Source organism: Leiobunum rupestre, chromosome 2, assembly GCF_980474605.1.
Source record: "Leiobunum rupestre chromosome 2, qqLeiRupe1.1.hap1, whole genome shotgun sequence".
Classification (NCBI taxonomy): Eukaryota; Metazoa; Arthropoda; class Arachnida; order Opiliones; family Sclerosomatidae; genus Leiobunum; species Leiobunum rupestre.
The window spans coordinates 53,855,795-53,879,283 of record NC_143385.1 but is presented as its reverse complement, the minus strand read 5'-3'; the positions used below and the strand labels follow the sequence as shown (position 1 = coordinate 53,879,283).

At 40.6% G+C, this 23,489-nt stretch overlaps 2 protein-coding genes and 1 non-coding gene across 3 annotated transcripts; 1 reads left to right on the top strand and 2 right to left on the bottom strand.

Moving 5' to 3' along the window:
* Positions 1-2,591: 2,591 nt before the first annotated feature.
* On the bottom strand, positions 2,592-5,159 carry LOC149958401 (zinc finger MYM-type protein 1-like). The gene is made up of 4 exons (XM_090167170.1): positions 4,831-5,159; positions 4,476-4,765; positions 4,001-4,424; positions 2,592-3,957 (listed from the first exon to the last, which is right to left on the bottom strand). The coding sequence occupies exons 1-4, from the start codon at positions 5,157-5,159 to the stop codon at positions 2,592-2,594; spliced, it is 2,409 nt and encodes an 802-aa protein (XP_090023296.1).
* An 8,769-nt stretch (positions 5,160-13,928) lies between these two features.
* LOC149958400 (uncharacterized) lies at positions 13,929-15,677 on the top strand. The gene is made up of 4 exons (XM_090167169.1): positions 13,929-14,197; positions 14,256-14,607; positions 14,830-15,023; positions 15,491-15,677. The coding sequence occupies exons 1-4, from the start codon at positions 13,929-13,931 to the stop codon at positions 15,675-15,677; spliced, it is 1,002 nt and encodes a 333-aa protein (XP_090023295.1).
* A 2,149-nt stretch (positions 15,678-17,826) lies between these two features.
* LOC149958399 (5S ribosomal RNA) lies at positions 17,827-17,945 on the bottom strand. Its single transcript, XR_016478715.1, has one exon. It is a non-coding gene; the product is annotated as a 5S ribosomal RNA (ribosomal RNA).
* Between the last annotated feature and the right edge of the window lie 5,544 nt (positions 17,946-23,489).

Genomic DNA, 23,489 nt, shown 5'->3' with positions numbered 1-23,489 from the left:
CCAAAAAATCTAAAAGGAACACGCAAAAATTTGCTCCGATCTCGATCTCGATCTGTTGATCTGTCGAAATCGGCAGATCGGTTTTGGTCGATCTCGGAGCAGGAAATGGAATACGCAAACTTGATAGGGGTAGATTTGAGCACGCAAATGGAATTCGCAAACTTGGAACACAAAATGTTGATCAGAGCGATCTTGAGCGCTTGAAAGCAGTCAAATGGAAAACGCTAGGTTTTCCGGTTGAACTTTCAGCTATTGTGCAGAGAAAATTTTGAACGAGCAGACAGCTTTCATATATAGAGTAATGGCAGTGCTACGTCACACGACGTCACCCATACTTTTTCCTATTCATAAAAAATTCGCGTCTACAATGGCGGCCATGGCCAAAGCTACAGAGTGCTTCTACTCTATTCAATTCGGTAGGCGGCCGCGATACTTGTGAAAAAAAATTCAAACTACGCACGGAACCTTGAATTTTACCTACTTCTAAGAAAGTGTAGTCAAAAGACGTTAGACAAGGATTATTTAAAGCTTAGGGATTTCCGGCTCTAGCTTCAAGAAAATGCAAAACTATATGGAGAAAATCGACGTGTGTGAGGTTTTTGCACCTGTGCTTCTGTAGTTTTGCATTTTATTGCCGTAAGAGCACATTTAGCACACGTTTTTGCGCCAGCCACGGAAATAGGTGGTCACATGGTTTGGTTACTTTGCGCGAAATCACCACAATCTACTAATATATCAAGAGCACGCACCCAAAATAATAACTCTTTTATTAATGTATTTGTCGATATTATATTTCAGAATCACCTATTCTAGGAGACAGAATAATTTGGGAAAGGTATTTGGTGTATATGGCTGGGAGCCTTCACACCATGCGCGCCAAATTTAGAGTTCCAAAATAAAAGGGCCAATACACATTATTGTACTATCAGATGCGGTAAGGCGCAAACCATGGGGCGAATTTTTTCTGAGTTACAGCGGGAAGTGGGTAAACGCTATCGGCAACGCGCGAGAGAGTGATTTCGAATCTAGGGTACGAGTTTAAATTATCTTTGATATGAGACACCCGACACAAAGAGCCTGCGTGTTATTTAATCAATGCTCCAGAGATGCCGCCAAAGTTTTTGCCGTCTCGTCCTTTCCTAATTGACAGAATGGAATCGGTTTAGTACCTCCGATTATGTTATAAATGCATTCCCACCGAATGATGCCGTCTAGCATGAGTAAAATAAGACTTAGTAAATTGGACCTTCATGGGATTCACTGTTAATATTTTTTTCCCTGTAAGCAATTTGTAAATCGGTCTAATACCACGATGTCAACAAAGTGAGAGCTATTTTCGTCAGTACTTAGTAGTTTGTTGCGGAGGTAAATGGTATTAGGGCTTAAGATAGCGTCTTAATAGGCGCTTCAATAAATGCCGCTCACTTTTTCTTTCCTCTCCTACGCGCATGCGCGAGCCACTGAATAAAATAGTCACGTGTTTATGTTAGTTTTATTTGTAAGGCTAAATTTGATTGCGCGTGCGCATATTTTTCTTTCAGGAGGCGCGTGCGAAATTGAACGAGCCCTTCTATATTTAAATATTAAGCAGCACGTTCTTTAAAATATAACACTTTAACAAGTATGTGTGGCTCTCTGTATTACTACTTCTACGAAATCGCTGAACAGGTTTTATTTAAGTGTCTATTCCATCAAAATTTGTGGTCATTCTGTAAATAGCTCTGCGTAAAGACGGAACGACACACTAATTTTTACGGAAAAATATATATACACTTATGATGGCACCTAGGAGCAACAAACACAAGGAGAACGCAGCTAGCCTTTAAACACGCTAACGAAGGGTTGTGTACAAATTTCATTGGACGAACCTTTACGCTGAACGTTTTACGGGCGGGGAGAAGACAATTTCTGAATTTTTCCCTTCCTACGGCAGAACGTGCTAAAGGGTCTAACCAATGAAAATTGTACACAAGAAACTCCATGACTTTTGACGGGTTGCGTTCTCCTGTGTTAGTTGCTCCTAGATGGCACTAAGGCTGCTGATAAACATTTTGTCTTCCATTGGCAAGTATCCACACTCAGTTTAAAGCTGTACCTATCGGCATTAATAGTTTTTATTGGTAGTTGGGTACACCGTAGACAAATAAAAGAATCACCAGAACGCGTTTTCTCAACGTAAACCTCGACTATTAGCGCCTCCTTTTGAAAACTTTTGCAAACGCAGAACTACGTCACTTTACAAATATTTTACAGAGCTATTCCCAACCCTCTCCTTTTGGCTACAAGATCTCTGGCGCTGCTATAGAACATGTCACCACGTCCAAATACCCAGTGCTGGATTAAGCCCTATGGGGGGCCCCTAGGCTATCATAATCTTGGGGCCCCTGTCGGCCACTCTCACCTTAATTCTAATCCTTTTTGATTTTCTATAGGGACAATTTTAATAAAAATATGAACAATTATTAAAGCAATTAATCCAATTGACAAATTAACATATTCTAATATTAAAGAAAAATATTAAACTTTAATAAACAATATTTCAAAATTTTAGTAAACAAAAAATTCAGTAATTTTTACAAAACATCACTATTTCAGATATTAACTTTTCTGAATTTTTTCGTAGTAAAATCTTTTAGGATATCTTTGCAGTCTACCTTTTGTAAGACGTCGTATTCAGTTGCCATAATGGCAAGTGAGTTAAGTCGTTCTTGCGTCATTGAAGATCGATGACTATTTTTCAGAAGTTTTAGCTTTGAAAAGGTTCGTTCACCAGTAGCGGTTGTGATCATGAGACACCTATAAATTCTTAACGCTGTCATAACATTTGGGAAAGTGGATTTTATAATACTTTGAGAAATGAGTTTGTACGATCGTGATGCTAGTATATTTTCGTCAGCTTTGAAATCATATAATTGAGATACAAAATACTTAAAATGAACCATTTCTTCTGCGATGTCCAACTCGATATCCTCCAGATAAGTATCTCTAAATCTTTGAGCAGCTTCTTTAACTATGGCATCTGTCTTCGTAGGGAACTCAACGAGGAATCCAAATAAAGAATGAAATTCTTTATATGATTGGATACGACGAGTAGGCTGTGCACGTAACTTATCCAATATAGGTAGGTAGGTTTCAATCCTCAACTTTTCTCTTCCTCGAAGTACAACCTCCTCCGTGTCACCATCCTCGTGATGTCTTTTTCTTGTGCGCGCACGCTTGCTTTCATCAGTGTATTTTACATCGATCAACTCATTTACCTTCCTCTCGTATTCATCAAACATTTCTCTTTGTGATGTTAAAAAATGGACCAATGATTTCAGAAGGTCAATGGCCGTTTGAAGTTCTATTGTTTCCATTTGTAGGGATTTGCTGACCCCGTTTATTCGGTCTAGGATTACAGCCCAGAAGCCTGCCGTTAAGGCATTTTCCTTCTTTGACAGGTCATTTAACAGACATTTGGCCTCGTGAATTGTGTCTGGCTTCTGATTTACATCTTCAGCAATGACACGCAAAGCTTTCTGAAAGGTGGTGTATCCTTTATATAAAGCCTTGGTTGCATCGGCCCTTGCACACCACCTTGTGTCAGTGGATCGTTTTAAAACTAGTGCAGTGCCTTTCTGACGTTCGCCATCTTTGTCCTCAAGATATTCGAGCATAACCGCCCAACGGTGGGTGGAGGCCGAAAAGAAGTTGAACATTACTTGTACAAGTCCGAAGAATGAGATTGCGCCAACACAGCTTTCTACAGTACATACACCAACCAAATTAAGCGAGTGAGCCGCGCACGTAATGTAGTGTGCGAGTTTATTTACATTGGCAATATGTGCTTGAAGACCACTGTAGCACCCTGACATGTTTGCTGCATTGTCATAAGACTGCCCTCCCAAGTTTTTAATGTCAACGCCGCATTTGTGTAAGAAAGCTAAAACAGTTTCGGCAAGCGCTTTTCCAGTGCGGCTGGTTATGGGGATAAATGTGAGAAAACGTTCTACCACTTCACCATCCATCTGACAATCCAACATGTCTAAGAACAACAGTCAGTTGGTCAATGTGAGATACGCCAGGTGTCGAATCAACACTAAGAGAAAAGTACTTAGATTCTTGGATATCGTTAACAATGATTTTCAGAACCTTGTTCCCCATTATTTCGATAAGTTCTTCGCAAATTGTGGATGACAAATAAGAAGGTTTTCCTCGCCCTTGATTACCATATTTGGCTAAATGAGAACTTAAAAAAGGATCGTACTCAGCTATTAACTCTAAAATACCCAAGTAGTTGCCGTTATGTTGAGAACCAAGGAGTTCTGTATCACCGCGAAATGCTAATCCACGTGATGAAAGGAATTTGATCACTGACACTACTCTTTGTAGAATTTTGATCCAGTACTCTTGTTCCTTGTTGAACTGAATTTCCAAAGAGCTGTCTATTCGACCGTGTTCGCGTCATCTTGTTATCAATGTCTATACACATATACAATGAATTGCACTGTCCTCGTGCATTTTCATTCGCTGCGAGGCGTTTTTCCAATCAGAAAACCCATCTGAAAATTGAGTTCGGCCTATTTGTGTTCCAACAAATAGAACGCGTGGGAGACAGTACACATTCCCCGTGAACGGAGAGTACATGAGCCATTCTCTTTTGATATTTTCACCACTCAGATGTTTTCGAAATATCATGGAACGAGAAAAATTTCTTTTTTGGTTTTCACACTGCCTGCTTGAAGCCGAAAAATCACTATCAAAGTGTTGACATTCCATAGGGTCTCTATTACACCAAAAATTACGCACTTCACGGTAATCTTTCGCCACAACCCAAAGTCACTTTGATACTCTGGTCGGATTGTCCCCAGGCTATCTCTATTTTGATGTGACTGAACTTCCAATTCAGTTGAAGCTGCACCCACTAAGTGGATAGTATCAACAACTTTAGAAATCTGTTCAGGAATTTGGTCTATAATCATCACGTTGCTGGCAGTGGCAGAAGTACTCGAAGAGGCCTCGGAACGCTCATTTTGATCCTCTGTTGACTTACATGTAAAGCCAAGTTGGAGCAGACTGTGCGTCCTGTTTATTTCATCATTAAGCTTTTTTGATTTTTCTAGCTGTTTTCTTCGTTTTCCTGCACCACTTTGGTACCTCTTTTTTTCGGGTGCTGACATTTTGGGTATATGAAGAGCTTAAAACTATTTCTAACCCGGTTTCAACTCTGAGACAAATTCATTAGTGGATACTTCGAACGGTAAATTAACGTAACAATTATAATTTTTTAACGTTAAAAATTATTGTGTTAGTATACAAAATTTTAAACCTAAACTGAAACTTTTTCTTGACTACGTGAATACCGTTGATAGTTCGAGAGAGTAGAGCTTCTGTACAAAGGTCTTTGTTTTTTCACCACCAAAGCCGCGATTTGACCTTTAGACCGATGGGAAAGCGCAAAAAGAAAATATCGAGGCAGCGGCTCTAATTATGGTTCAAATGACCAAAAATAGCGGTCATTGGTACAAAACAAAGTAATTTAAGAGGTTTAATAATCCTGTATAAAGAGCGACATGTGAAATTCAATTTGCAACGACGTTGCATAGTGTTTATCGTGTATTCGCTTTAGAGAAATAATTTTGAACTGAGCTACATGTAAGTAGGGCACGTAGTGGCCACTAAATGAGAAAAGTATTGTACAATTTTTTTTAATACTTAATTTCTATAATATTGATCAGTTATCGGAACTTGTCGCGGGCCCCTAAAAGGCGCGGGGCCCATAGGCTGTAGCCTACTTAGCCTATTGGGTAATCCGGCACTGCAAATACCTCTTGGGATAGTTTCCCACGGCCATAGTGAGCACTTAGCTTTTCCCGTCGGTCTGTCGTCATGGCCATGGCTGTTCCTTCTCCACGAAGGCTTCCCCGATCCAATCGCACGTCATGCTTAGCTTTGAATATTGCTCGGCGGTCTGGTTTCCACATACTGAGGCTGAAAAGCACAAATTAGAGATGATCCAACGCTATCCCCGACCACAAATGCTCGTTTCGTTTTGGTCTCGACCTCTGCGCGAGTCTAGACATGACTCCCATTATGTCCTATCCTTCATACGCACATAGCTTTTAAAGAGCTCTTTTGTTCGATCCACGGGAACTGTTTACCGGACTTTATGACATGTCAACAGATCTTTTGAAAACTTAAGAACTTTATAACTTCGTCGTGGTTTCGCGTCCTCTCTCTCCTGCTTGTCACTTAGCCTTTGACAGCACCTCGCTAGGAGGTGATATTCTTCTTGTGATGACGTAAAGGGCTTGCAGTTAAAAATTTACCAACGCTACATATTTATTCAATGTTAGCTATGGTGTTTGGAGTTGAAAATTACCCTGAAACGACCAATTTTGTGGGTTTTTATTATAAAATCCTTAATCTTTTTAAATAAAAATCTGGAATTTATTTGGCAAACACATAAGGTGGTTTCCTTTCACTTGTTCCGGGATTTCGGAGTAGGGTAAGAAATGTAACGCCATGATGTAATTTTACTCCGATTCTGTGGTAGCGAAGAGTTTGAGTTGGGGTAAGAACGTTTTTCCTAAATTAAAATGTCTGCCTGTGGCCTTCTTAGCAGATAAATTCTGGCTAGCAGACGACAAAATCCGATTTTTTTCTCTTTACACCTCCTTTTCAGAAGGAGTAAAAAGAGTAGCCCTGGGCTGGAGTAATTCTCATCCACGGAACAGGCGAATAAAACATTTTAGGTTAAAAAGAGTACACTTTTACTCCGAGAACAGGCGAAAAGAAACCGCCTATTATATGATCGTTGCCCTTGCCCACGTTATTAAAAAGGCCTGTGCACGCTGCCCGATACAGGCGGTACATTTTTAAAATGTGATGACGTGTTTTTGCTTCTGATTTACAAGAGGTGGCTCTCTAATCTATTTTTTTTTGTGGTTCTTTACTCTTGAAATCCTGGAAATGAGGTCCAAATACGAGACCACCTATAGTGGCCAGAATTCGCGAACTAAAACACCAGAAATAGATTCAAGAAATTTGGAATGCACGAACCTTTTTAATGACGTAGGCCGAAAACATCGCGGCCAACGCGGGAGCTCATAAACTTCTGGATTTTCTGACGAAAATACAGCAGTTTTTGAGCTTCTCAGTTGGCCGCTATGTGGTTCTTTGAAAACTGAAAAGTCTAATTTATTCGCAACCGAAATCTATAGCTACGCCCCCTTTAGTAGCGGCTAAAGCATACGTTATTAGTTTGTCCTCGTCGTTATTCATAATTTGATTTTTATAAACTAGGACGTCTCAAAACCCGGAGCCGGCATTCTCGACAAAGACTTGAGCGGAGCGTCGGCGCTACGATAATCGTGAATTACGGAGTTGTCGAAGAGTTGTATAACTTTAGTAATGTCGTATTTATGTTAATTGAACATTAATACCAAAGAAAACTAAACGAATTTTATTAACCATAGAAGCCGTAGAATGCCTAAATAATATTATAAATAATGGTTGTAAATTATGTCTTGATAATAAAACGTAATTAGCATAAAAGCAATAAGAAGTGTATTTTTTGAACCAACTTAAAAACAAGCAGTTTATTAGTCCAATCTTTTTGTAATTTATAATAAGTCCAGTCTTTATTTTTGCTCCCCCCTTTTTTCTTGCCCCCCCTTTCTCGCGGCGAAGGTCTCCCTCTCCTAAATAATATTTTATTAGTCCAATCTTTTTTATAATTTATAATAAGTCCACTCTTTATTTTTCGCTTAAATTATATCCTGAACGGCAGTGCCTTGTCCCCCCCCTTTCTCTTTTCTTGTCCCCTCCCCCTCTCTCGCGGCGAAGGTCTCCCTCTCTTCCGGACATTACCGCGAATTTCCCTCTCTCTTCTCCGTCTCGTTCAGAGTCCCTTTCTTTTCTCCCCCAAGTGCGACACACACACATACCCCCCCACACAAACATACCCCCCCCCACACACACACACACACACACACACACACACACACACACAGCCAACTTTCCCATTGAAGTCACGACAATGAGAGCTCCACTCACTCGCTTCGCTCGTTCTCTCCGCTCAATAATAATACTTGCATTGTAATACAATTATTGTATCGTTTGCTTATATTTTGATAAGTTATTTATGAAAAAACGTTCTTATGACTTTTTAATTTGTCTGTAACAGACGCTAGATCATAGGTGCAACCTCGGAGAACCTAGCGCCGTCACGCCACCTAGATTCGTTTCGGTCGGAAAGACGATTAAAAATTTCTGTGCTTCTACGATGTGGATGATCGGTTGTAAGACTTATTGTAAAACTTTAAAAAGGGTGTTAGACAGCCATTTTCCAAGATGGCGCTGAATCTTCAGCCCGGGGTACAATACCGTACCTTGATCAGGAAGGGAGATCAATTTATTTCTCCAATGAAAATGAACCTCTCTCGCGATTGGCTATTAAGGGACAATGAAAATCCTATATAGAATCTAAATCTATCAATTCCTTATTTAAAGGTTATAACGAAAACTATACGCTCATTAGTTTTATCATACAGGGTCTTTTTTTTTGCTCGGAAAAGTGTTTTTTTTCAAAAACTATTTATAGTACCGATTTCAAATTTGGAAGGTCAATTCTCTATACCGGGGGACATCAGTTTGAGAAATTTGAGCGTTTTCGGTAATGTTTTTCACCAATTTTGAAAAATTATTTTTCGACCACTAGGTGCGAGATAAAAAATTTCTATTATAAAGTTGTAGGCCGTCATCGAAAACCCTTAAAAATTGTTCACTCGACGAAAAACAACTTATTTATCAGTGAAAATTCGAGCTTGAAAAATTTACAAGTTGGTGAAGCCAAATTACGATTGTTTGAAACGATAATTGAAAAGGGAACAAGTCTAATACAAACGTAGTAGAGTTTTCACACTTAAAAAATGTACACGTTTGGTTTTTAAATGCAGATATTTTATTCACATAAATGTTTACAAAACATTTTCAATAATATCACCATTGGCTGCAACACAGGTTTGTGCGCGGACAATTAAGTTCTCAAACGCTTTCTCTACCATTTCTGGTGTGACGTCTCGGCAAGCACTGATTATTCGTCTAATGAGTTCCTCCCTAGTTTCAATGGGCGTGGCGTATACCTTTGCTTTAACGAATCCCCAGAGAAAATAATCCAGCGGTGTTAGGTCAGGTGACCTTGCTGGCCAATGCACTGGACCATTTCTCCCTATCCACCTTTCAGGAAACTCGTTGTTGAGGTGCTCAGTTACTTGCCGGGAAAAATGCGGAGGGGCGCCATCTTGCTGAAACCACAACTGACGTCTTTCAGCCAATGGAAGGTCGTCGATTGCGTCACTCAGTTCGTTCTGTAGAAAATGTAAATACCTTTGGCCGTTGAGGTTCGTCGGCAGGAAAAAGGGACCAATCAAACGGTTTCCAACAAGTCCAACCCAAACATTGACCCGTTCAAATTGAACCTGGTGATGATATTCAAAACCCCAATGTGGGTTGATGTTAGACCAAAGATGGCTGTTTTGATGATTAAAGGGCCCATCTCTAGAAAATGACGCTTCGTCGGAGAACAAAACATGGCGCAAAAATTGTCTATCTTCTTGGACAGCATTTAGTAACCAGTTGCTAAATTCATAACGTCTTTGATGGTCTCCGTCAATTAGTCCTTGGTGGAGCGTAGCTCTGTATGGGTGATAGCGATTCTTACGAAGAATTTTCCACACACGATTTGCAGAACAACCCAAATCAGCAGCGGCGTTAGCGCAACTGTGACGAGGATATGCCACAAAGTACGCGAGTACATTGTTCTCGAAGTCTAAATCCGGTTGACCCAATCCACGAAACCTAGGTTGCAAGTTACCAAATTGATTGAAATCGTGAATTGCTCGTCTTACTGTATTTACAGATGGTGCTCCATTTGGATCTCTTTCTGCGAAGATTTCAGACCTATAGCCTCGTGTTTTTTAAATCCGGTCGTTTTTTTAACCAAAGTTTCAACTGGATTAGGTAATTCGGTTTCAATTATCGTTTCAAACAATCGTAATTTGGCTTCACCAACTTGTAAATTTTTCAAGCTCGAATTTTCACTGATAAATAAATTGTTTTTCGTCGAGTGAACAATTTTTAAGGGTTTTCGATGACGGCCTACAACTTTATAATAGAAATTTTTTATCTCGCACCTAGTGGTCGAAAAATAATTTTTCAAAATTGGTGAAAAACATTACCGAAAACGCTCAAATTTCTCAAACTGATGTCCCCCGGTATAGAGAATTGACCTTCCAAATTTGAAATCGGTACTATAAATAGTTTTTGAAAAAAAAACACTTTTCCGAGCAAAAAAAAAGACCCTGTATAATAAAAAGTAAGATATGTATTCTCAAAACTATAACAATTGACAATTTGTAAGTCAATAGACGCTTCAATAAATCATCCCCCCAAGAAATCGCCAAGAAGTAATATTTCCGATAGCCAGGACCTGCAAGGCACTGTTTATATAGTGCTTGTTAAAATAATTAAAAATTTTCACCTTTACGGTAGCAACAGCCAACAAGCGTTCCCTTTTAACCAGGTAGCTTTTTGGACATATTAAGGCTTGGCAAAAACACGTAGTTCCGTTTAAAGGTAAAAGTTTCCATTATTTCCACAAGCACTATATAAACAACACCTTGCGGGTTCTGGCTCTCAGAAAAATCTCTTCTTTGTCACTTCCTGGGAGGATGATTAATTTAAAGGAAAAGTTTGGTTCCAAGTTTTCTAGCGCTAAAAGTATAATTTACACTCTTAAGAAGAAAATACAAGTGAAGAATTTTTCTAACGAACCTTAATAATTAGTTAAAAATTAAATTAAATTCATTAACGCTGAAATTTGGGTGCCGCCATTACCGATTTCAAAAAAAAATATCGATCAGTCACCGAAGACACCACCATGGAGCGAATTTTTTCTGAGTTCCAGCGGGAAGTGGGTAAACGCTATCGGCAACGCGCGAGAGAGTGATTTCGAATCTAGGGTACGAGTTTAAATTATCTTTGATGGTACCAGTGACGGCGATCCCGTGGGGGTTCCGGGGCTCGAGCCCCCACAGGGAAAAATAAACGAGGGCAGAGCCCCCACAGAAATAAAATTGAGGAAAAATAGCAATCAGGGGAAAATTTATAATCTCACTGCCTTTATTTGGGTCGGAATTCAGTCTTTTTACAGAAGTTATTTTGCGATTGCAGATGCGAGTAGCATTAAGATGATATAACCGTAAAATTGATTTCGGTAGATTCGTCCAAACAGAAAATCGCCACGTCGTGTACCCTATTTTACCTAAAATACCTTCGTTAAGAATGTGGCCAAGAAGGGCTTAATTATCTAGCCATGTACACAGATATTTTTCTAAAGATATCGACTTAACTTTTGTTATCAATGTATTGATTGACGGATGGGATATAAGAAAGAACACTTAAAAAATATATATAGTAATAAAAATTTTGAGATGTACATTTCCTTGCTTTAGTTTTAAGTATACAAATTTTTGGATAAAAAAATAATTACCCGTGCCCCCACAGAAATGTTTTCCGAACGCCGCCGCTGGATGGTACTATATGCTGTGTTTTCAACGTGATTCTCTCTTTGTGGTCACATGACTCACAGACTCCACAATCCTTGGCGAGAGTTTGTTTTATAGCGTTTTCCATTTGATTGCTCAAGATTCGCTCTGAATCTGTCTCTGACGTAGTTGATCTCGCGCCAATCGACTAGAGTAAAACCGCAAATGGAACATTCCATGAACATATTCCCGCACTTTGTTGTTTTTCGTCTGCTAGTAATTTAAATTTTCGCGTCTTGGTCTGCCGTTTTGCCAAAAAATCTAAAAGGAACACGCGAAAATTTGCTCCGATATCGATCTCGATCCGTTGATCTGTCGAAATCGGCAGATCGGTTTTGGGCGATCTCGGAGCAACCGAGACATTTTTATTTTCCTCTTTTCTCGTGGGATCTCTTATGGATAAAACAAAAAAAAAGGAAACCACATCGGGCAAGGATTCGAAAGAAACCGGCCTTAAAAAGGGGGCGGGTTCATCTTCGGAAGTTACCCCCCCCTGTTCTTAACCTTGGGGAGGGACTTACCACTACAGGAACCCGGCCTAGCCTTCAAGGGTCTGCCTCTGGCAAGAACCAGTCGGTGAAGTAAGGGTTCGAGGGGGATAAGCCCCTAAACAAAACCCAAAGGCGGAATCGACGCCGCAGGGAAAAATTGAGGCAGGAGGAGGTCTCTGATAAGGACGACCCCCCGCCATCACTTCCAAAACGATCTAGAGAAAATGACTATCCAGATTCCCAGTCCATAGTGCAGGTAATATATTCTTTGATTATAACTCTGCAAAACCAAGAGCCTGTGTGCTGATACGCAAGGGCATTCATTCCCTTCCACTCTCGGCATACACCTCTAGGGATATTTGTACTGTAAAACTCATTGTTTCATCTACGGATGGAAGCGGTGAGTTTACAGTAACCTCGGCATACCTTCCTTATGATGATGCTCTTCCGCCTCCCCCGCTGGGGCTGATCAGTCTGGTTAGCCATTGTGAGGGTTTGGGCGATAGGCTGGTCATAGGGTGAGATGCCAATGCTCACCACGATATTTGGGGTAGCTCAGACTGCAACCAACGTGGTAATGACCTAGTGGAGTACTTGGTTGGTACAAAACTACAGCAAACAGAAGTGAGGTAATTGATCTTACTCTGTGTACAGAGAATGTCGCAGACAAAATTATGAACTGGCATGTGTCTAACGAACCGTCTCTCTCGGATCACAGACACATTTGCTTTAATATATCGGTCAAACCCATTCGGGCTAGCACCACCATTCGTAACCCCAGGAACACAAACTGGTCCCGTTACAAGGATGACCTTGGTATGTTCCTCATGGATGACAAACCGAGGCTCTCATCGGTGTTGGATTTCGATTTGGCTGTTGATCGCATGCAACATGCCATTATCGACTCCTATCACCGCAATTGTCCCGCGAAGACTGTCAACCGGCCAAGGTTAGTTCCTTGGTGGTCTAACGAGATTGGCGGTCTGCGCAAAGAAACTCGTAGGCTCTTTAACAGAGCAAAGATTGGAGGTGACTGGAATGCTTATAAAAGCAGCTTCACTTCCTACCATAAGGCCATCCGCGATGCTAAACAAGCTTCGTGGAGGAACTTCTGTGAGAACATATCTGATGTTTCCAGCACGGCCAAGCTAATGAAAATTATGGCACATGAAAATACCAAACATCTAGACACATTATGTTGAAAGATGGCAGTTTTTCCACATCCGGAAAGGACACTCTAACACACTTTCCGGATTCAAGTATCACTAACAGCTGTGATACTGACCCCCTCCCTTTAAGAATCAAGCGTCCGGATGGGTTAACTGACCGTAAAGTGATGTCCAACCTGCTGGGCGACAACCCTTGAGGTCACCACCAGCCGTACCCATAGAAATCTCATAGGTAACTAGAATGCTGCCGTGTAACTGGCAAATGGACCAAACGCCGTGGCAGACGATAGCCAGATCTCAGCCAATCAGAGCTCAAAGAGTGGTTCTGCCAAGAATTTAAAGTCACCAGAGAGAATGACGTCACCTAGCCCCCGCGATAGTAGCTGAACCAAGGAGGATTATTATCCTCCTTGGCGGAACCACTCTACGGCCTCTCATTGGCTGTAGGTTCAAAACGGACTGGCGACAAGCTCGGCCGTAGGCGGCAGCATTCTAGTTACCTATGAGATTTCTTTGGCCGTGGCTGCCCACAAAGGGGAGTTCTTTCTCCCCTACTGTGGTGCCTGGTGGTGGATGAACTCATTCGGAGGTTGAACAGGGGAGGCTGTCGTTGTTTCGGCTATGCAGATGATATTGCCATCATCATAACCGGGAAATTTCCCAAGACAGCTAAGGATGTAATGAGGAGGGCCCTAGCATCAGTCGAGAGCTGGTGCAATGAGGTCAACCTCACGGTCAATCCTAATAAAACGGTCCTCGTTCCCTTTACTCGTAAAAGGATTCCGGGGTCCTTTTATGATATTTCCATATTTGTAATTAATCTTGTGGAAAGCACTGAGGTGAAGTACATCGGTGTTATTCTAGATAGCAAATTAACATGGAAGCCGCACCTTGACCACATTGTCAAGAAGGGCACAATGCTTTTTTTGGCGTATAAGAAGTACAGTCAGTAAATTTTGGGGTCTTAGTTCTAGGGTTGTATACTGGTTGTATACTATGGTAATCAGACCCATCCTGTCTTATGCAGCTGTGGTCTGGTGGCCAAAGGTCAAACTTAAGACCGTGCAGTCTGAACTGCGCACTTTACAAAGGCCGGCTTGCGTTGGCATCACAGGAGCTATGAGAACAGCCCCATGCGCTTCTCTTGAAATACTCCTGAATATTCTTCCCCTACATTTATATTTAGAGGAAGCGGCAGTTTTTGGTGCCTATAGGCTTAACCAAAATGGATGGTGGAAGGCTAATGTTTGGGAAAATAGCCACACCAAACTCTATAGAGACATCTCCAGTCAAATACCGATTCTTACAATGGGTTCTGACATGATGGTTGCTAAATTACACTTTAGTAAACCCTTTGAGGTTAGCTTCCCTAGCCGCACGGAGTGGTCCTATAGTACCCTCTGTACCAGAAGGGAGGTTGTCTGGTTTACCCATGGGTCCAAGACTCGCTCAGGTGCAGGCGCGGGGATGAATTGCCTCACAAATAACTTCGGCTTTTATGAAAGCCTTGGGATTTACGCAAGTGTATTCAAGGCTGAAATTTGTGCTATTTGCTTCTGTGTTGACTATTGTCTTAAACAGGGCTTTCGCGGTAAGGCTATCCAGATTTATACGGATAGTCAAGCCGCCCTTATTGCTCTCAATCCGTGCAGCATTTCTTCAAAACTGGTTCTTAGCTCCTACATGCTCTTGGGAGTTCTTCTCTGTTGGGTCCCTGGCCATAAGGGGTATCAGGGCAATGAGAATGCTGACGCCTTGGCTAGGGAGGGAGCAAGGTCTGGGCTAATTAGACCGGAACAGGCAATCCCCATTTCCCCGGGTTTGACGCGTGACTTGGTTTCCAAGCATATGGCAGGTCACCAACTCAAGCTTTGGCTTGAGATGAGTGGTCAAAGGCAGATCAAAGAGTTCACTCTAGGCCCGTCTCGGAAGAGGTCGAGAGAATTGTTAACTCCCTCTAAGACCAACATTAGGATGTTCACTGGCCTACTTACAGGCTCTGGGGATGCACAATGGACCTTAGGTCGAAGTGCTTGGTTCAACCACATCGTTCAATAATAATAATAATAACTAAAATGAAATAATGAACACGAAATAAATGCGTAAGTATAGTCGGTTTTTAATAAATAAACCGTTTACTTACGCATTTATTTCGTGTTCATTATTTCATTTTAATTATGCGCGTAAGGTGTTTCCAAATATTGTTTTAAATAATAATAACTAATTATATCTTATATTTTAGAACATATCGTTTTACAGCTTATCGAACGTATACGCATCTCATTTTTAAGAAGCTGGAGAGCGGTATTCGCAACGCTGTCCCACTTTGCACAATTCTTGACATACGAAAAAACTTTCCTGAAGATGATGTAAATGCATATACAAGCTACAACCCTGGAGTGGAAATAGGGAGATTTAGGGCTATTTAATAAGTTTTATACGCCGCCAATTTAAGATGATGATTTATAAGATATTCGGATTCTGAATATCTATTTAATCACTAATAGTTTGTGATAGAAATGTTGTGATTGTAAATAACCCAATAACTCGCTACTATAGTTTTGCGATGTTGATATAAATTCTATGGGCTATTTTTATATCTTCACTTTACGATATTAAATTTTCAAGTTCAATCATTTTTCTGGTGCTATAAAAAGTATAAATTATTGACCCCATTACCCAGATTTATAGTTTTAAATGTCTAGATTAAGTCAATTGATTATACTGTAAGTTAAGTTAGAAGAAACCACCTATGGACTGTGAGAAGGATGATAAAATACGCGAAAAAGTAGATTAGTCCATAATAAAAGGGATAATATAGCTTTTGCAGCTTTGATTAAACTTTGTTTGTCTGGACGTGGAATCGGAGCAATATTTGGTCTTTTACGAGGTGCATTCATCAAATAAGCCAGTGGTATTTCATCTTCGTTAGTTAGTTTACGGTTGGCAATATTTATGATAATATCATAAATGAACAAGTAAGACTTAGGCTCTTTGCGAGGTCTAGCATGTCATTCGCTTTAGAAAAATAATATTCAAATTCTTCTTTATTCGAGTGTTCTTTTTGGGGTACTATTATTTGATGGTGAAGGATATTTAAAATCAAAATCTGGTAAATCGTTGTCTATATTCTTAGAACTTGCAGAGTAAGAATGATCGTTTGACACTGTTACAACATGTTTCTCTTGTAGAGCTAAAATTTCCATTTCTATTTCCAATTGCGTACAAGTTTCAGTGAAGTTGTCAATCTTAAAGCAGTCAGTCTGAATAGCAACTTCTTTACTATTTTGGTGGATGTAGTGGGTTTTATTTCTAATTTCTGGATCAGTTTGTATTCCTATTTCTATGGTTTTGGGAAATGTAATACCACTTGCCTCATTGGCTGATTTTTCATGAATTTCTTCCCCAGATGAAATATTTATCAGGTCTTCTACTACATTTGGTAAGTTTAGTGTTGGCACAGAATCTGACTTCAGCGTTAACTTTTTCTTCGAAAATTCTTTGCCAAATTCAACAGTATTGAAACACTCTTGAGTGAAATGTAATTGACATACTCGAGAAGAATCACAAAATCGGTTTACAATGAATCGCCTGTCAGCCCTGTTAATATTTGACAAAGGCTTAGCCTCTAATATTGCTATAACTTCTTCGAACTTTTGTTTCACCGATTCTTTGGCATATTTAATCCACTTTTTAGCTGATTCTAAATGTTCTTCCACATCGGGAATTTTAAAGCGACTAACACCAGATCGTTTTGAAGTTGTTTTACAACCTTCAATCATACAATTAGGCATTTTACCAAAATGATTTTGGTAAAATCTAGCCAAAGAATTTAGACCCCAGGAATGGAAACTGCAGCTCTATCTAGTATAATTTAATTGTCCCTAGCCTCCAAAGGCAAACCTAGGTTGACGGGCTTATTTCCGGTTCTATTGATTCGCCTAGCCGGAAGCTCTCCCGTCAACTTGAGAGGTGAGACATTAACGGTTTTTCTTTCGATTCCTGGGGTCTATATTCTTTGATCTAGCGACGTTGGATTTTTCCAAGGTCTATGGATAATGGAGCTACTCTTTAATTTTAATATTTTCCGTCAGATGGCAAGGCATGCGCCATGGCCAATGATTGAGGAGTCTGTGAGTCATGTGACCACAAAAAGATAATCACGCTGAAAATTCAGCATGTACAAAGGCAAGCCTGCTTTTATTTCTATTCGGATAGAGCAAGAGACTCAGGCTCTATAGTTTCGTGCGTGGAGCGTTCGATGATTGATCGCTAGATTGCTTAAGGTTCGATAAAAAAAAAATTCACTTGTATGGCCTTCTTAAGAGTGTAAATTACAGTTTTAGCGCTAGAAAACGTGAAACCAAACTTTTCCTTTAAATTAAGCGCCTATTCCGTAAAATAAATGAACGAGGTGGGTTTTATTTGGTTAAATATGTAATAATTTAAAATCTGTTCAGAGCACATTTCTGTTACCCTTAAAATGAGACTATGAGAGCGCTTTATAGTTTCTGATTTAATATTATTAATTGCACTTATTTTAAATAAAATATAATTTACACAATAAAAAAGTTGTGTAGCCAACGGCACGCGGTGTTCCCAGGTGGTCTCCCTCCCAAGTACTGACCGCGCTCGACGCTGCTTAACTTCGGTGATCGGACGAGAACCGGTGTATTCAGCGTGATATGGCCGTTGCCGACGAGCGTAGTGTTGGAACTTCTAGCATTTACTGTTAAAGTTCACTTATCTATGACGTCACTGAGGCAACTTGAAATAAAATTCTCTTCCCAGACGCAAGTTAAATTTTATCCATTTAACCCTAAAAAGGACGTTATTCCTATTTCCTGTAAAATACGGATTTTGGAAGCTGATGAATAGAATAGGTGTTTCAATAAAACATCTTAAAGGAAATTGCCAAGAAGTAATATTTCTGAGAGCCACGACCTACAAGTCACTGTTTATATAGTGCTTTTTACAATAATTTAAACTTTTCACCTGTAAATAGAACGTCGTGTTCTTGCTAAAAACTACCTAGTTAAAAGGAAACACTTGTTGCATACCCATTTGGTGATAAAAAAAAGTTACTAAACATTCACAGGGTTTCCCCTTAAAACGATTTATAAAACCCAAAAAAATACAAACAAGAAAAATATTAATTATCACACTTTATTAGTTTATTCATTTACGTTGCTCTATTTTTCTCTATTTCGGCAATAGCAGACGATAAAGTGGATAAACGTCGGCGACTCGGCGCCGTAGCGCTATCTATAGTAATTTCGGATGGAAATAATAAGTGATAGAGGGATAGATGGCGACAGCTTCTTCATTGATGTTAATATAAGTTTTGGCTCTCGGAATCTAGGTCCTTTTACAAATTACATTGTTGATCGGTTTTTCTTCGCGATGGTTTCGGGTGAAGTTCTTTTTATAACGTAACGTGGTCTTATTGTTTTAATGTGGCTTTTACGTCACACTCTCTTACTTTTCCAAGTCTACGAGCGCGCGCTACATTCGCGAGGAATATTTGCTAGCGCGCGTGCAAATCGCTCGCGCGAATAATATACTAAAAAGCTGTGTCTTGTGACGTAAAAGCAACATTTTAACAAGTTGGGCACGACTGGGGCAAGACCACTTTTTATTTTGTAAAATCAATTTCTTTGGTTGCTGATGAAAAGGGAGCGTAGCTTTCGGTCGTGAAATAGCCTGTAGTCTAAGTACATTACACGAATAGAATAGAAGCTATAAATAAATTTGCATTTTATTATAATTTTGCACAGTTTTTGAGTGAGCACGAAAGAGAGGAGCGCCACTTTCGTTTTTTGAGTGAGAATGAAAAGAGTGGAGCACCGCTTTCGTTTTTTTGAGTGAGCGTGAAAGAGAGGAAAACCGCTTTCGTTTTTTGAGTGAGCATGTAAAGAGAGGAGCACCAATTTCGTTTTTTGAGTGAGCGCGAAAGAGAGGAGCGCCACTTTCGTTTTTTGAGTGAGCGTGAAAGAGAGGAGCGCCGTTTTCGTTTTTTGAGTGAGCATGAAAAGAGAGGAGCGCCGCTTTCGTTTTTTGAGTGAGCATGTAAAGAGAGGAGCGCCGCTTTCGTTTTTTGAGTGAGCATGAAAAGAGAGGAGCGCCGCTTTCGTTTTTTGAGTGAGCATGTAAAGAGAGGAGCGCCGCTTTCGTTTTTTGAGTGAGCATGTAAAGAGAGGAGCACCAATTTCGTTTTTTGAGTGAGCGCGAAAGAGAGGAGCGCCACTTTCGTTTTTTGAGTGAGCGTGAAAGAGAGGAGCGCCGTTTTCGTTTTTTGAGTGAGCATGAAAAGAGAGGAGCGCCGCTTTCGTTTTTTGAGTGAGCATGTAAAGAGAGGAGCGCCGCTTTCGTTTTTTGAGTGAGCATGAAAAGAGAGGAGCGCCGCTTTCGTTTTTTGAGTGAGCATGAAAAGAGAGGAGTGCCGCTTTCGTTTTTTGAGTGAGCATGAAAAGAGAGGAGCGCCACTTTCGTTTTTTGAGTGAGCATGAAAAGAGAGGAGTGCCGATTTCGTTTTTTGAGTGAGCATGAAAAGAGAGGAGCGCCGCTTTCGTTTTTTGAGTGAGCATGTAAAGAGAGGAGCACCGATTTCGTTTTTTGAGTGAGCGCGAAAAGAGAGGAGCACCGCTTTCGTTTTTTGAGTGAGCGTGGAATGAGAAAAATACAAAACGTCAAAATAAGGTATGATATAGGTGCAAAAGTTTTTTTTAGAATATCGCAACTTGCTGAGTGTGGATTTAAGGTAGTGACTTCTTCCTTGTTTGGTTTTCCGATGTAGTATAATTTACCAACGTATGATATTACCAAAGGGCTCAGGATAGAGTATTTGGATCATGTGATTTAGTTTTTGAAAGCCAGAAACAACGAAGATTTAGTATATTTTGCGTATGGAAATATTTTAAGGGGATTAATTAATTAATTAATTAAAGCCAAAATAGTCAAGAACTTGGTGACTTTTAAGTATAATTTGATACAAAAGCAATATTTATTCCAATCTAATGACATAGCGCAGATAATTAAATTACATTAAATGCTCACTTTTATCGCCCGGAATTACTTCATTAAGCCTTTAAAACCTTTAACTAATAATTTGCCAGTTTGAAACCGATCAAACTTTGAAGGCGCTAATATGTTGTGACAGCTGGTTAAACAATCGATTTGACTATCAGTTAGTCAACTTCATGATGCCAGTTTGCGACAACACTGCTAATTTTACGCTAGAGACAAAGGTTTGATGTTTGAATGAAGGCGGCAATTTGGTGGACTATTTCGCGGTATTTAGGTGAATGCGTCTTTTGGCGTGTGGTATTTATGTGAATGCGTCTTTTGGCGTGTGTCATTTATGTGAATGCGTCTTTTGGCGTGTGTCATTTATGTGAATGCGTCTTTTGGCGTGTGTCATTTATGTGAATGCGTCTTTTGGCGTGTGGTATTTATGTGAATGTGTCTTTTGGCGTGTGGTATTTAGGTGAACGCATCTTTTGGCGTGTGTCATTTATGTGAATGCGTCTTTTGGCGTGTGTCATTTATGTGAATGCGTCTTTTGGCGTGTGGTATTTATGTGAATGTGTCTTTTGGCGTGTGGTATTTAGGTGAACGCATCTTTTGGCGTGTGGTATTTAGGTTAACGTGTCTTTTGGCGTGTTGCACTTAGATAAAACGCATCTTTTGGCCTGTGTTGCATAGGTGAACGCGTCTTTTAGCGTGATGTACTTACTTGTTAGTTTAACGCGTCTTTCGGTGGGCAGTATTTAGGTGAACTGTTCTTATTGGCGTACCGTACATAGGTGAACCCAGTTCTCAGTGGGAACAGGATTATGTAAATGATTTTTATTGTACATTCGTAATGGAGAGATTAATATCGCGTAGAAAACGAATCCGTGAAACGTGTAGGAGACCACCGAGGCTTAGTTTTATCACGTACAGTCCACACTTTTTCGCGTTCCTCGTACTAGTTTTATTTGGACGGATCTATTAGCTAAACATTTGTCTGAAACTGAGTGTAATTTAAAATTTTCAACGCTGAATATTATGTAGTGGTTTATGCTTGAGATTTTTCTTTGCCTAACAATGTCTGGCGAAGTGCCCCAAAATCCCACTGGGTGGTCCGCCACCCCCCTCTCTCTTTCTCTGCGGCGGTGGCGGTTGATAGCGCAAATGGGGGTCAGAGGTCGCAAGCTTGGTTGGTTTCGCGGGGCTCTACCGTGTTACGTTATGATTACAAACCCAAGCGTCTCATTTCGTCGTAAGTTCCTTTCTAGCCAGACCACCTGGCTTTCCACCGCGCCGTTATACGCTCGCTGTCTTATGTCGTAAAACAGCTTCCCGCGCTCTGGGTAGATGGCGCGCTTAAGTGGACCGATAATGTACCAGCTCTTCCTTATTAAAACTCGTACCACCGTGAAGACAAAACTTGCTGGAGTACAACGAGATTTAAGTTATACGAGAGAAGCAATAGCGTTGTCAGGATTTTGTTTTGGGGGGCACACAATTGAAAAACCCAAAACAGAATTTTAAATACAGATTGTATAGTTCATTCGACCGAACAATTCCATTCAACCGAACAATTCCATTCAACCGAATCCTATTTGACAGAAAAATTCAATTGAACTGAATCCCATTCGACAGAAAAATTCAATTGAACCGAATCCCATTCGACAGAACAGTCCCATTTGACCGAAAGTCCAGTCCACCCGAACCCATTCGATAGAATATTCTCGTTCAACCGAGTCCCATTCGACAGATAAATTCCATTCAACCGAATCCCATTCCACAGAAAAATTAAATTGAACCGAATCCCATTTGACAGAACAGTTCCGTTTAACCGAATCCCATTCGACAGAACAGTCCCATTTAACCGAATCCCATTCGACAGAACAGTCCCATTTAACCGAATCCCATTCGACAGAACAGTCCCATTTAACCGAATCCCATTCGACAGAACAGTCCCATTTAACCGAATCCCATACGACATAACAGTCCCTTTTAACCGAATCGCATTCGACAGAACAGTCCCGTTTAACCGAATCCTATACGACATAACAGTCCCATTTAACCGCATCCCATACGACATAACAGTCCTATTTAACCGAATCCCATTCGACAGAACAGTCCCATTTAACCGAATCCCATTCGACATAACAGTCCCATTTAACCGAATCCCATTCGACATAACAGTCCTATTTAACCGAATCCCATTCGACAGAACAGTCCCATTTAACCGAATCCCATTCTACATAACAGTCCTATTTAACCGAATCCCATTCGACAGAACAGTCCCATTTAACCGAATCCCATTCGACAGAACAGTCCCGTTTAACCGAATCGCATTCGACAGAACAGTCCCGTTTAACCGAATCCCATTCGACAGAACAGTCCCGTTTAACCGAATCGCATTCGACAGAACAGTCCCGTTTAACCGAATCGCATTCGACAGAACAGTCCCGTTTAACCGAATCCTATACGACATAACAGTCCCATTTAACCGCATCCCATACGACATAACAGTCCTATTTAACCGAATCCCATTCGACATAACAGTCCCATTTAACCGAATCCCATTCGACATAACAGTCCTATTTAACCGAATCCCATTCGACAGAACAGTCCCATTTAACCGAATCCCATTCTACATAACAGTCCTATTTAACCGAATCCCATTCGACAGAACAGTCCCATTTAACCGAATCCCATTCGACAGAACAGTCCCATTTAACCGAATCCCATTCTACATAACAGTCCTATTTAACCGAATCCCATTCGACAGAACAGTCCCATTTAACCGAATCCCATTCGACAGAACAGTCCCGTTTAACCGAATCGCATTCGACAGAACAGTCCCGTTTAACCGAATCCCATTCGACAGAACAGTCCCGTTTAACCGAATCCCATTCGACAGAACAGTCCCGTTTAACCGAATCGCATTCGACAGAACAGTCCCGTTTAACCGAATCGCATTCGACAGAACAGTCCCGTTTAACCGAATCCCATTCGACAGAACAGTCCCGTTTAACCGAATCGCATTCGACAGAACAGTCCCGTTTAACCGAATCCCATTCGACAGAACAGTCCCGTTTAACCGAATCGCATTCGACAGAACAGTCCCGTTTAACCGAATCGCATTCAACAGAACAGTCCCGTTTAACCGAATCCCATTCGACAGAACAGTCCCGTTTAACCGAATCGCATTCGACAGAACAGTCCCGTTTAACCGAATCGCATTC

Coding starts and splice junctions, on each gene's coding strand:
- LOC149958401 (XM_090167170.1), bottom strand. CDS start 5,159: ATGTCAGCACCCGAAAAAAAGAGGTACCAAAGTGGTGCAGGAAAACGA. Junction 4,766..4,830: donor CTGGGGACAATCCGACCAGA/GTATCAAAGTGA, acceptor TTGGTGTAATAG/AGACCCTATGGAATGTCAAC. Junction 4,425..4,475: donor CGAGGACAGTGCAATTCATT/GTATATGTGTAT, acceptor ACGGTCGAATAG/ACAGCTCTTTGGAAATTCAG.
- LOC149958400 (XM_090167169.1), top strand. CDS start 13,929: ATGAGGAGGGCCCTAGCATCAGTCGAGAGCTGGTGCAATGAGGTCAAC. Junction 14,608..14,829: donor ACTTTAGTAAACCCTTTGAG/GTTAGCTTCCCT, acceptor TGTCTTAAACAG/GGCTTTCGCGGTAAGGCTAT. Junction 15,024..15,490: donor TTGGCTAGGGAGGGAGCAAG/GTCTGGGCTAAT, acceptor CTTATATTTTAG/AACATATCGTTTTACAGCTT.